At 42.9% G+C, this 12440-nt stretch overlaps 1 protein-coding gene across 17 annotated transcripts in view; it reads left to right on the forward strand.

The window, feature by feature from the left end:
• Positions 1–12440, forward strand: part of NFATC3 (nuclear factor of activated T cells 3) — a 147555-nt gene that overhangs the window by 130645 nt on the left and 4470 nt on the right. For 2 of the 17 annotated variants that reach the window (XM_016928896.4, XM_016928901.4), the window contains one exon: positions 1903–2032. The exons of 2 other annotated variants lie outside the window; for them this stretch is intronic. In XM_016928896.4, coding sequence (XP_016784385.1) covers positions 1903–2032 — 130 coding nt within the window. Of the gene's footprint in view, positions 1–1902; positions 2033–5313; positions 5558–8803; positions 8994–12440 lie in introns of those variants that run through there. 13 more of the 17 variants (XR_010152371.1, XR_010152369.1, XR_010152370.1 and 10 more) reach the window with 13 other exon arrangements.

Genomic DNA, 12440 nt, shown 5'->3' on the forward strand with positions numbered 1-12440 from the left:
TAAGTAGGTTAGGTCCTTTTACTTGAAGTTGTACAACAGAGGCCAAGAATAAATCCTTATAGGCAAAAAGATGAGGGTTGTTGTTGTTGTTGTTGTTTGAGTCGGAGTCTCACTATTTCGTTATTGTGTTTTTGACTCTTGGGGCATCTGAATGCTTTAGCCAGTACTGCAAAACTGACCAGTGGTGACTCTTCTTTTGTGCAGTGACTTTCAAACATTTTTGACAGCTTCCTACAATAAAATACAAGGATTATGTTGTGACCCAGTACACAAAAAATACATACATATACGACTAATGTTAAAGTCTCACAAACCAATTCTTAACCTTTATTAGAGGGAATGCAGCCTGCTATCTTCTATTTTGTTCTATTTCTTTCTCTTTTTCTTTTTTTTTTTTTGAGACGGAGTCTCACTTTGTTGCCCAGGCTGAAGTGCAGTGGCGTGATCTTGGCTCACTGCAAGCTCTACCTCCCAGGTTCATGCCATTCTTCTGCCTCAGCCTCCCAAGTAGCTGGGACTACAGGCGCCCGCCACCACGCCTGGCTGATTTTTTTTTTTTTTTTTGTATTTTTAGTAGAGACAGGGTTTCACCGTGTTAGCCAGGATGGTCTCGGTGTCCTCACCTCATGATCCACCCGCCTCGGCCTCCCAAAGTGCTGGGATTACAGGTGTGAGCCACCATGCCCGGCCTGTTGCTTTCTCTTCTTTAAAATACTAGTTTCAGGGGCCGGGTGCGGTGGCTCACGCCTATAATCCCAGCACTTTGGGAGGCTGAGGTGGGTGGATCACAAGGTCAGGAGATCGAGACCATCCTGGCTAAGAAGGTGAAACCCTGTCTCTACTAAAAATACAAAAAATTAGCCGGGCGTGGTGGTGGGCACCTGTGGTCCCAGCTACTCGGGAGGCTGAGGCAGGAGAATGGCGTGAACTCAGGAGGTGGAGCTTGCAGCGAGCCAAGATGGCGCCACTGCACTCCAGCCTGGGCGACAGAGCAAGACTCTGTCTCAAAAAATAAATAAATAAATAAATAAATAAATAAATATTTAAAAAAATAAAAATTAAAAAAAAAATACTAGTTTCAACTTGCTGAATTGATTTCATAAATTTCTAATGGATGTGAACTTTAGTTTAAAAAATACTCCTCCAGGCGGGCATGGTGGCTTACGCCTGTAATCCTAGCACTTTGGGAGGCCTAGGCGGGCGGATAACCTGAGGCCAGGAGTTTGAGACCCACCTGGCCAACATGGTTGAAACCCCATCTCTACTAAAAATACAAAAAGTAGCCAGGCATGGTGGTGAGTGCCTGTAGTCCCAGCTACTAGGGAGGCTGAGGCAGGAGAATCACTTGAACCTGGGAGGCAGAGGTTGCAGTGGGCAGAGATTGTGCCACTGCACTCCAGCCTGGGTGACAGAGTGAGACTCCATCTCAAAAAAAATACTCTTCCATGACTCCCAGATTTGGCTGTACATATAGTTTTCTGGGCTGCTACCCTTAAAGATTTTGATTTTGTGGTTTGAGTTTGTATTTTTATAAAACATTCAGGAGTTTATATTTTTATCAGTTGCCCAGATAATTTTGATGTAGCCTTAGCCAAGTATTTGGGAACTACTAATAGATATAATGTAATAAAAACTAGTTTATTTAAAGCTGAATTTATCCCTTAAAACCACTGAAAACCATAATTGTAACTCTTAAAGTTATTGCCCTTCAAATTTTTAAAAGAATCATCTTAGTACCTGAGCTATCTGAACTCCAGTATTTATTTTATCTAATAAAATGTGGAGAGCCATTTTATGCAGTGATTGACAAGTAAAAGACAGTTAAATTCCTTTTGATTATAGAAAAAAAACAGGCTGGGCACTGTAGTAGATTAAGTTCACCCTCTGGTTTGTTCCATTCAGTAGTGATGTTGTCTTCTTTGACACAGACCAATTTATATCTGACTTGGAACACCAGCCATCAGGTTCAGCAGAGAAATGGCCTAACCACAGTGTGCTCTCATGTCCAGCTCCTTTCTGGAGAATCTAGAGGGTGAGTGTTGATTGAAATGTGTCATTGTTTTTGTGCCCAAGTCTGGTATTTGCATGCAGTGGCTGGATTTGCATGTGCTACAGAGGAGGGGGTATGCACGGGCATTTTTCTGGTAGGCCCACTCATTATCTTTGGAACTACACTTTGACTAAAAGACTCTGCTTTTTAAACTTAACCACACTCAGGCTCTTACACTTGTGCTTATGATTTTATTCTTGAATGAAAGGGAAGTGTTTACTTAGATTTATTAGACCAAAGCAGAAAGAGGTTTCGTATCTATGAATTCTATATGGCTTGGGTTGCTCAGTAAATTTGGTTGCTGATCAGGTATGTAAGCCTACTCATTCCTGGTCAAGTACTCTTAACTTTTGATGTGAATGAAATCAGGAAATTTTGTCCGTTTTTCAGAGGCAACCCAGAATATTTATCCCTAGCCTCCCCTGTGGGCCCATGTTTGCACTTCCGATAGTCCTCTGGGGCTCTACTTGGAAGAAAGCTGTAGTACTAGAGCCAGTGTCTGTGTCTAGGCTTAGGCTTCTAGACTCAGCAGCCAAGGAGGAACGAAGCTTTTCCTTGCTGTCATGTTGGCTCCTTTCTTCAAATACTATCAAAGCCACTTAAGAAAATATATGATAGAAATTATAAATACACAGATTATACCTTCCTAAATGCCATTTGAATTTTATTTTAAAATGAATCTGGATTTGGAAGGGGCCTTGGAAATCATGTTCACTACCCAAACCTTTATATTTAGGTTTCTGCAGCTTCCTGATGACCTATCAGACAAAATACCAAAACCCTAACTTCTCCCAGAACTGGGCCTACCCTGGTCTCACATCATTCTTGTCCAACCATGAGAGGAGTGGTGACTTAATTCCTGCATTGAATGTATATAAAACTCTCAGGAGAGTTATAACCAGAGGATTTAAAATAATTTCCTCATATTAGGGGTGAGAAAATAAGTTGCAGAAGGATTAGTTAAGTCACCTGAGTCACATCACAGCCAAACCAAGGCTAAAGCTTACTTCTTCCAGTGTTAAGCCCAGTGTGCTTCCCATGTGTGAAGCAACAAGTTGGTCACTAATGATCTTGGTAAGAAGGAAGTATTATGTGGAGTGAAGGGATCGATGGATGACTGAGTAAATAAGAGGTGAGAACATAGAAGAAACAGCAGTGTAGACGACTCCTTTAAGATGTTAAGCCATGAAAGAATTAGATACAGAGGGGAACGTGGGGTTGAGTGTTTTTATTTGCTTGCTTGCTTCTTTGAGATAGAGAGATTTGCACTTTTTTTTTGTTTTTTTTTTTTTGAGATGGAGTCTTGCTCTGCCACCCAGGCTGGAGTGCAGTGGTGCGATCTCCGCTCACTGCACGCTCCACCTCCCGGGTTGACGCCATTCTCCTGCCTTAGCCTCCCGAGTAGCTGGGACAACAAGGCACCTGCCACCACGCCCGGCTAATTTTTTGTATTTTTAGTAGAGATGGGGTTTCACTGTGTTAGCCAGGATGGTCTTGATGTCCTGACCTCGTGATCCGCCCACCTCGGCCTCCCAAAGTGCTGGGATTACAGGCATGAGCCACCGCGCTGGCCCAGATTTACACGTATTAAGTGCTGATGAGAAGGATCTGGGGAGACAAGTTGACAGAGACAAAGAAGTGAAGAAAATTGATGCAGCAAGGTGTTGAAGAGGTTCCAGAGCACAGGTAGTGGAATGGGTCCTGTGGATTTTGGGGTCTGGAGCTCAGGTTTGGCCCTTAGAGATAGATTTGGGAGTCAACAATGGACAAGATTATTCAGAGGAAAATGTACAAAATGAGAAAACAAAATAGGGATAAAGGATTCTTCTGATAATTTTAAAATGCTTCTGAGTCCCACATCTTAAGCCAAATTGAGAGAAGTTGTTTATTTTTTTCACATTTCAGCTTTTGCTGATAGAAAAGAGTACATGCTGATACTTGAATATACTTTCAAGTACCTGTGTACTGTTTACTCAGCTGGAGATTTAATGTTTGTCTTTGTAGAATGTTTTCAGTTAAAAACATTCCTAGAGGAAACATTGTTATGACATTGATTATAGCATCACACATAGAAGAGGTTTTCTTTTTTTTTTTCTTTTTGAGACAGTCTCGCTCTGTTGCCTAGGCTGGAGTGCATTGGCATCATACTGGCTCACTGCAACCTCCGCCTCCCAGGTTCAAACAATTCTCCTGCCTCAGCCTCCCAAGTAGCTGAAATTACAGGCACCTGCCACCACACCTGGCTAATATTTTGTATTTTTAGTAGAGATGGGATTTCACCGTGTTGGCCAGGCTGGTTTTGAACTCCTGACCTCAAGCGATCCGCCAACCTTGGCCTCTCAAAGTGCTAGGATTACAGGTGTGAGCCACTACACCCGGCCAAGAAGAGGTTTCTTAAAAAGGAAGGAGTCTTAAGAGGACTGATTTTCCCCCTCAATCCGTTGGGTGGGGAAAAAAGGTATAATAATTTTTCTTTACTAGTATTAGAGCTAATGTTAAAAGTGAATCTCTGATCTATTGCTGGTGAAATTTTTTTATATTAAAAAAGTGAAGGATATCTTCAAATCGTGCATGTATTTTTAATCTGTTCAATGGTAGGAAGCTGTCTGGAATTCAGGGTGAAATTTGAGATAACTTAGTTAAAAATCTATCAGTCCACCCCATTGTATAAGGTAAAAAGAAGAAAAAAAATATTTAGGCTTGGATGCAGTAGGTCATGCCTGTAATGCCAACACTTTGGGAGGCCGAGGTAGGCAGATTGCTTGAGCCCAGGAGTTTGAGACCAGCCTGGGCAACATGGTGAAACCTTGTCTTTACAAAAAATACAAAAATTAGCTGGGCATGGTGGCTCATGCCTATAGTCCCAGCTACTCGGGAGGCTGAGGCAGGAGGCTCCCGTGAGCATGGGAGGTGAGGTTGCAGTGAGCCAAGATCACGCCACTGCACTCCAGCTTTCAAGATCATGCCACTGCACTCCAGCCTGGGCAACAGAGCAAGATCTAGTCTCTGTCTCAAAAAAAAAAAAAAAAAAAAAAAAAAAAAATCTGGCATGAAAGAGCTCAAGCTGGTTTTCTTGCTTACAGTACTTAAATATTCTTCCTGTGTTATAATTATGGTGGTAAGTTTTATTTTTGTTAATAGTATTAGCTAAGTGAGTATAATGGAGATCCCAGAGACATTTCCACATAGGAAATTTCTCTCACACCTCATGATAATTCAGAGATCAAGATTCCTTTCAATTTGTTGTTCCTCTTTCTCCTTAGGTTTTGTCAAAGCAGAGAAACCACTTAGTCATGACTGAGTCTTAGCCCGAGGAAGGGATGGGAAAAGGGGAGGAAGAAGGAAGCCAAGCAAGTGATGAGGAAGATACGTACATCGCTTTTGCTCACATTTCATTGAAGAAAACGAATTGCATGGGCCATACCTAGCTACAGTGGGGAAGCCAGGAAATATACTCTGTAGCTGGGTGTCAGTGTGACTAACTAAACCTCGATTACTGTGGAAGAATGAATTAAGATAATTAGCAGCCTACCATAGATACCTTCTAAATTTTCAGGAACTTATTTCTGTCTGTAACTTGAAAAATCAAATGAATATTTTTTGGTTTTTCCCTTTTTTTTGTTTTATTTGGAGACAGGGTCTCACACTGTTGCCTAGGCTGGAGTGCAGTGGTGCACGATCATAGCTTACTGCATCCTGGAACTCCCTGGGCTCAAGTGATCCTCTTGCCTCAACCTCCCAAAGTGCTGGGATTACAAGCATGACCCACCACACCTGGCCAAATTAATCAGATTTTGATAAATCCAAATTAATTCCTCAACTCATGCCATAAATAGGTGAATTCAGGCCAGGCATGGTGGCTCATGCCTGTTATCCCAGCACTTTGGAAGGCCGAGGCAGACAGATCACTTGAGTTCAGGAGTTTGAGACCAGCCTGGGCAACATGGCAAACCCTGTTTCTACCAAAAATTTAAGAAAAAATTAGCCAGGTTTGGTGCTGTGCAGGTTGCAGTGAGCCAAGATCGTGCCACTGCACTCCAGCCTGGGCGACAGAATGAGAGCCTCTCAAAAAAAAAAAAAAAAAGGTGAATTCAGTATTTTTTCCTGTATTTAGTTTAGATGGTGCTTTTTTTTTTATTTTGAGACAGAGTCTCACTCTGTCGCCCAGGCTGGAGTGCAGTGTGCGATCTTGGCTCACTGCAAGCTCTGCCTCATGGGTTCACTCCATTCTCCTGCCTCAGCCTCCTGAGTAGCTGGGACTACAGGCGCCTGCCGCCACGCCCAGCTAATTTTTTGTATTTTTAATAGAGACGGGGTTTCACCGTGTTAGCCAGGATGGTCCCAATCTCCTGACCTCATGATCCGCCCACCTCGGCCTCCCAAAGTGCTGGGATTACAGGCGTGAGACACCACGCCCGGCCTAGATGGTGCTTTTATAACAATTGCATACATGTAGGCTTCATTTTTAAAATACATTTAGTCTTTATTTTATAAAAACAACATCTCGGCTGGGCACGGTGATTCATGCCTGTAATGCCAGCGCTTTAGGAGGCCGAGGCGAGGTAGGAGGATCAATTGAGGCCAGAAGTTCGAGACCAGCCTGGGCAACATAATAAGACCCTGTCTCTATCCTCCCCAAAAATAAATCAGCTGGGCCAGGCGCGGTGGCTCACGCCTGTAATCCCAGCACTTTGGGAGGCTGAAGCGGGCAGATCACAAGGTCAGGAGTTTGAGACCAGCCTGAACATGGTGAAACCCCGCCTCTACTAAAATACAAAAAAAATTAGCTGGGCATGGTGGCAGGTACCTGTAATCCCAGCTACTTGGGAGGCTGGGGCAGGAGAATTGCTTGAACCCTGGAGGCGGAGGTTGCGGTGAGCTGAGATCATGCCACTGCACTCCAGCCTAGGTGACAGAGCAAGACTCTGTGTCAAAAAAAATAAATAAAAATAAAAAAATAAATTAGCTGGGCATGGTGGCACATGCCTGTAGTCCCAGCTACTTGGGGCAGGGCTCTGAAGCGGGAGGATCACTTGAGCCTAGGAGTTCACGGCTGTAGTGAGCTATGATCACACCACTTCACTCCAGCCTGGGTGGCAGACTAAGACACTGTCTCCTAAAATAATAATAGTAATAATAATAATAATAAATTAACACCTTCATAAAATTGTTTACCCAGGGGATGAATACCTTTAATCTTCAGGTTCAGGAAAAGAATAACGTGACCAAACTTTGGTGAATGTTCATTGCAGCTTCAAGAGGAAATAACATATAAATGGAGTCTAAAAATACCCCGAAATCCTTTACAAAATTGCAAATTAGAAAGGCCCGTTGGGATTTTGTGTATATGGCAGTGTGTATCTACTCCCTTCAAAGAGGGAGCACCCTGGGTTACCCTGCCCCTCTCTACCTGGTTGTGAGGTTCCATACTATATACTTGTCAGTTCTAACTTTGAATTCTTAAGCATGGGAAATAGCTCTAAATAAGAGTCCTGTTGGTACTCAAGCACCTCATTCTTGTGTGTAGAAATAGCATTCCAGTGGACTGCCAATTTGAACATTTCTTGAATACGAACATTTTCTCTTACAGCAAACATTATTGATAGCTGTGACTCTACTTTTGTTGTGGTGGCACAGGCAAATTCAGGTGTTGGGGTAGTGGAAGTCACAGATGGTGGCTGCCAAAAGTGTGCCAGATCCTGTGACCTACATAACCTGTTAGCACCCTTATTGAGGACTGTTCACTCTTGTTCTAGGCTTTTAATTCACTTTGCTCTTTAAAGGGAGGAAAATGAGGGCTGGGTGCAGTGACTCACGCCTGTAATCCCAGCATTTTGAGAGGCCGAGGTGGCCAGATCATGTGAGGTCAGGAGTTTGAGACCAACCTGGCCAACATGGCAGAAACCTCGTTTCTACCAAAAATACAAAAATTAGCTGGGTGGGAGGCAGCAGTTGCAGTGAGCCAAGACCACACCACTGCACTCTAGCCTGGGTGACAGAGTAAGACTCTATCTCAAAAAAATTGGGGGGAAGAAAAATGATAAAATTGTACATTAGGGGCATAAACAATTCCTTATACTCTTATCTTAAATTGGTGAAAAAATAGGAAACCACCTCACATACTTAGTGGACTAGAGTTTATTTTTCCTTTTTTTTTTTTTTAAGAGACAAATTGTCCCGGCCGGGCAGGGTGGCTCACGCCTGTAATCCCAGCACTTTGGGAGGTCGAGGCAGGTGGATCACGAGGTCAGGAGATCGACACCATCCTGGCTAACACGGTGAAACCCCGTCTCTACTAAAAAAAAAAAATACAAAAAAAAAAAAAATAGCCAGGCATTGTGGCGGGTGCCTATAGTCCCAGCTACTCGGGAGGCTGAGACAAGAGAATGGCGTGAACTTGGGAGGCGGAGCTTGCAGTGAGCTGAGATTGCGCCACCGCACTCCAGCCTGGGAGACAGAGGGAGACTCTGTCTCAGAAAAAAAAAAAAAAAATTGTCACTTTGTTTGTTGGCCAGGCTCTTCTTGAACTCTTGGCTTCAAACAATCTTCCTGCCTTGGCTTCCCCTAGTGTTGGGATAACAGGCATGAGCCATGGCACCTGGCCTGGATTACAGTTTAAATAAATTAGCAAATTCATGCATATATCCATTCAAGATGACTTGAAAAATTAAATTGCAAGCATTAGTATTTTTAACAACTTAAAAATTGTGCTTATCAAGATTGCTAATGACTTACATTTACATTACATCATAGATTTGTTTACCAGTAATAATTTTGACTTGCTTCAGTTGAGACCTACGTTTTGGCCAGTCCCAGCAGGAAGATATCTGAGGAATCTAGAGGTGAGAGCCTGAACCCAGAGCCCCCAGCCCGAGGGAGAAGTGAGGGAGAAGGAAAGCAGAGGACTTGCATGATCAACACTCGGCTCAAGTTATTGCTAAAGGTCTGTGAAAGCACTTTGTTGCAGTTCTGACTCCCTAGCCTAAAATTTATATTCAGTGCTCACCTGTAGCAATTACTTGAGCATGATTTTTGTTGTCATTGTTCCAAGTCCCCAAATTGTTTTAAAGATTCAGTTGGCAAGTAATTTTATTTAGTACTCAATATATGTAAGCACTAGGGATTCAGGGGAAAACAAGATAGAGAAAGTCTGCCCCGTTGGAACTTAAATCTCCTGACTGCTGGTGAATTCATAAATAAGTGAATCCTGTAGTATAATGTATAGTTGAGTATAGTCCGCTTGAGCACTACTTTGTGGAAAATCTTCTGACTTTAACATAGTCTTAAAATCCTAAACTGTCAGGAACTTTCCAGGTTCCTTCAGCTAAGTAAGGTGAGGCACACCAGGCAAAGGAACAGCAGAGCTTTGGCAAGGGGGAGCAGAAATAACACAGCATTGAGCAGGCTTCCATTATAAACAATACCACATATCTACTTTAGAAAATGATGGTTTCATCCTTACATAAGTGTACTTGGTAAGTGGATGGACAGTGCCAGATATGGACCCTCATCATCAGGAAAATATAAGCATTGACTTCTTATAAGATATAGAAGAACAACACCTCGGCTGGGTGCAGTGGGTCACGCCTGTAATCCTAGTACTTTAGGAGGCTGAGGCAGGAGGATCACTTGAGTCCAGGAGTTTGAGACTAGCTTGGGCAACATGGTGAGACCTCATCTCTGCAGAAAGAAAAAAAAAAATCCAAAAATTAGCAAGGCATAGGCGTAGTAGCACATGCCTGTAGGCCCAGCTACTCAGGAGGCTTAGGTGGGAAGATCACCTGAGCCCAGGAATTCAAGGCTGCAGTGAGCCGTGATTGTGCCACCTGCATTCCAGCCTGGGCAACAGAGTGAGACCCCATTGCCAAAAAAAAAAAAAAAAAAAAAAATAGAAAAAAGAAAAAAAAGAGAGAAAACACATCATGTGGTTTTTGATGATAAAACACCATTTAAAATCCGTTTATAGTTTTAAAACTTGAACAGTGAAATACAAATTGTTAAAAGTGTTTTTCATAGCAGCCTGGAACATCTTTGAAATTATTGCCTTTGGAAGTGATAAATGATAAGAAAAGATGATTTGATTGTGAGCCAGGTGCTTGCTTATATATTTGGCTTTTTGCCACTGCTGTAACGCCTGCCTAAAATACACACTGTGAAAATCAAATAACATGCATTAGTCTTAACATACTCTGGTCCCCTTCCTACCTACCACCTAATGAACTTTCACTGTGCTTGTTCTAAATAGCTTCCAAGTGATTGTATTGAATTAGGGTCCATTTATTTAGTCATCAGGAATGGATGTTTCCTCAGTGGCAAGGTTCTTGCCTTTTGGGAGTTCATAGCCTATTTGGGAGACATAATGATGATGCCTGATGATAATCTAATATGAAGAGGAGGAATGTTAGAAGTCACGCACAGAGATTTGTGGGCCATGCTTGTGCTCCCTCTTAGCACAAGACTAGCTCGTAGAACCCCCAGAACCTACACAGAAAACACTGTTCCTTATATTTTTTGTGGCTTGAAATAACAGGTGCCAAGGGCTGCCTTGCGTTCTTATGCCCACTTTATATTCCCTCTCTATGTACTATATAAGAGGTATTTCTCTTCTCCATTGTACTGATGGGGAAACTGAAGAGAAAAATATATTCTTATGCAAAGCATCCTCACAACTTTTCATTTACAAAGAAACTATTCCAGTGAGTTATTTTTAGAAAGTCAGGAGTAAGTTTAGTTTATATTCCATTATTCTTTGCAGCATCCATTATGAATGGTTAATAAATCCTAGCCTGGCAAATTTACTTAAATATCATCTGACAGGTCAGGCACAATGGCTCATGCCTGTAATCCCAGCACTGTGGGAGGATTGCTTGAGGCCAGGAGTTAGAGATCAGCTTTGGCAACATAGCAAGACCCTATCTCTACAAAAAAAATTTTAAAATCAGCCAGGTGTGGTAGTGTGTGCCTGTAGTCCCAGTTATTAGGTTGGTGCAGAAGTAATCACAGTTCTTGCCATTAGAAGTAATGCCAAAAACCACAATTACTTTTATACCAACCAAATACTTCGGAGGCTAGGGTGGGAGAATGGCTTGAGCCCAGGAGTTCAAGTTTGAACCATGATTGCACCACTGCACTCCGGTCTGGGTAACAGAGCGAGACCCTGTCTCTTAAAAAACAAAACACCAGGCGTGGTGGCTCACACCTGTAATCCCAGCACTTTGGGAGGCTGAGGCAGGTGGATCATGAGGTCAGGAGTTCAAGACCAGCCTGGCCAAGATGGTGAAACCCTGTCTCTACTAAAAATACAAAAATTAGCCGGGCACGATGGCGGGCACCTGTAATCCTAGCTACTCGGGAGGCTGAGGCAGGAGAACCACTTGAACCCAGGAGACGGAGGTTGCAGTGAGCCAAGATTGTGCCGCTGCACTCTAGCCTCGGTGACAGAGCAAGACTCCATCTCAAAAAAAAAAAAAAAAAAATCTGACAAAGTACTTTATTAATCTATACCTTAAAAAATTGCTTATCACTGGCCAGGCGCGGGGGCTCATGCCTGTAATCCCAGCACTTCAGGAGGCCGAGGTGGGTGGATCATGAGGACAGGAGATCGAGACCGTCCTGGCTAACATGGTGAAACCCCGTCTCTACTAAAAATACAAAAAATTAGCCGGACACGGTGGCATGCGCCAGTTAAAAAAAAAAAAAAAAAGCTTATCACTTAGTAGTTATTAGCTCACCAGTATTGATTAATCTTCACTGTTTTGCAGAGTCCTTTGGCTTCAAGTCCCTACTTCTTTACTATTCTGTGTTCAGTACTAACCACAGCTAAGCCAAATCTTTTTTTTTTTTTTTTTTTTGAGACAGAGTCTCACTCTGTTGCCCAGGCTGGAGTGCAGTGGCACGATCTTGGCTCACTGCAACCTCCACCCCCCGGGTTCAAGCAATTCTTCTGCCTCAGCCTCCTGAGTAGCTGGGATTACCGTTGCCTGCCACCGTGCCTGGCTAATTTTTGTATTTTTAGTAGAGACAGGGTTTCACCATCTTGGCCAGGCTGGTCTTGAACTCCTGACCTTGTGATCCACCCGCCTTGGCCTCCCAGAGTGCTGGGTTTATAGGCATGAGCCACCGCGCCCGGCTTTTTTTTTTTTTGAGATGGAGTCTTGCTCTGTCTCCCAGGCTGGGCTGCAGTGGCACAATCTCGGCTCACTGCAACCTCCACATTCCAGGTTCAAGCAACTGAATTAGTAAATATTAGTTCCTTCTCCTTATAGCCATATGAGTTTGAGAAATTTTTGTTCCGAACTGTGTAAACTAGAAAAAGATTAGATGTTAATACTTGGAAGATTTTTAAAATGTTAGTGTTTCTTTGCTGTATGATCACATCAAAGTCTAAGTA

This window comes from Pan troglodytes, chromosome 18, assembly GCF_028858775.2.
Source record: "Pan troglodytes isolate AG18354 chromosome 18, NHGRI_mPanTro3-v2.0_pri, whole genome shotgun sequence".
Lineage (NCBI taxonomy): Eukaryota > Metazoa > Chordata > Mammalia > Primates > Hominidae > Pan > Pan troglodytes.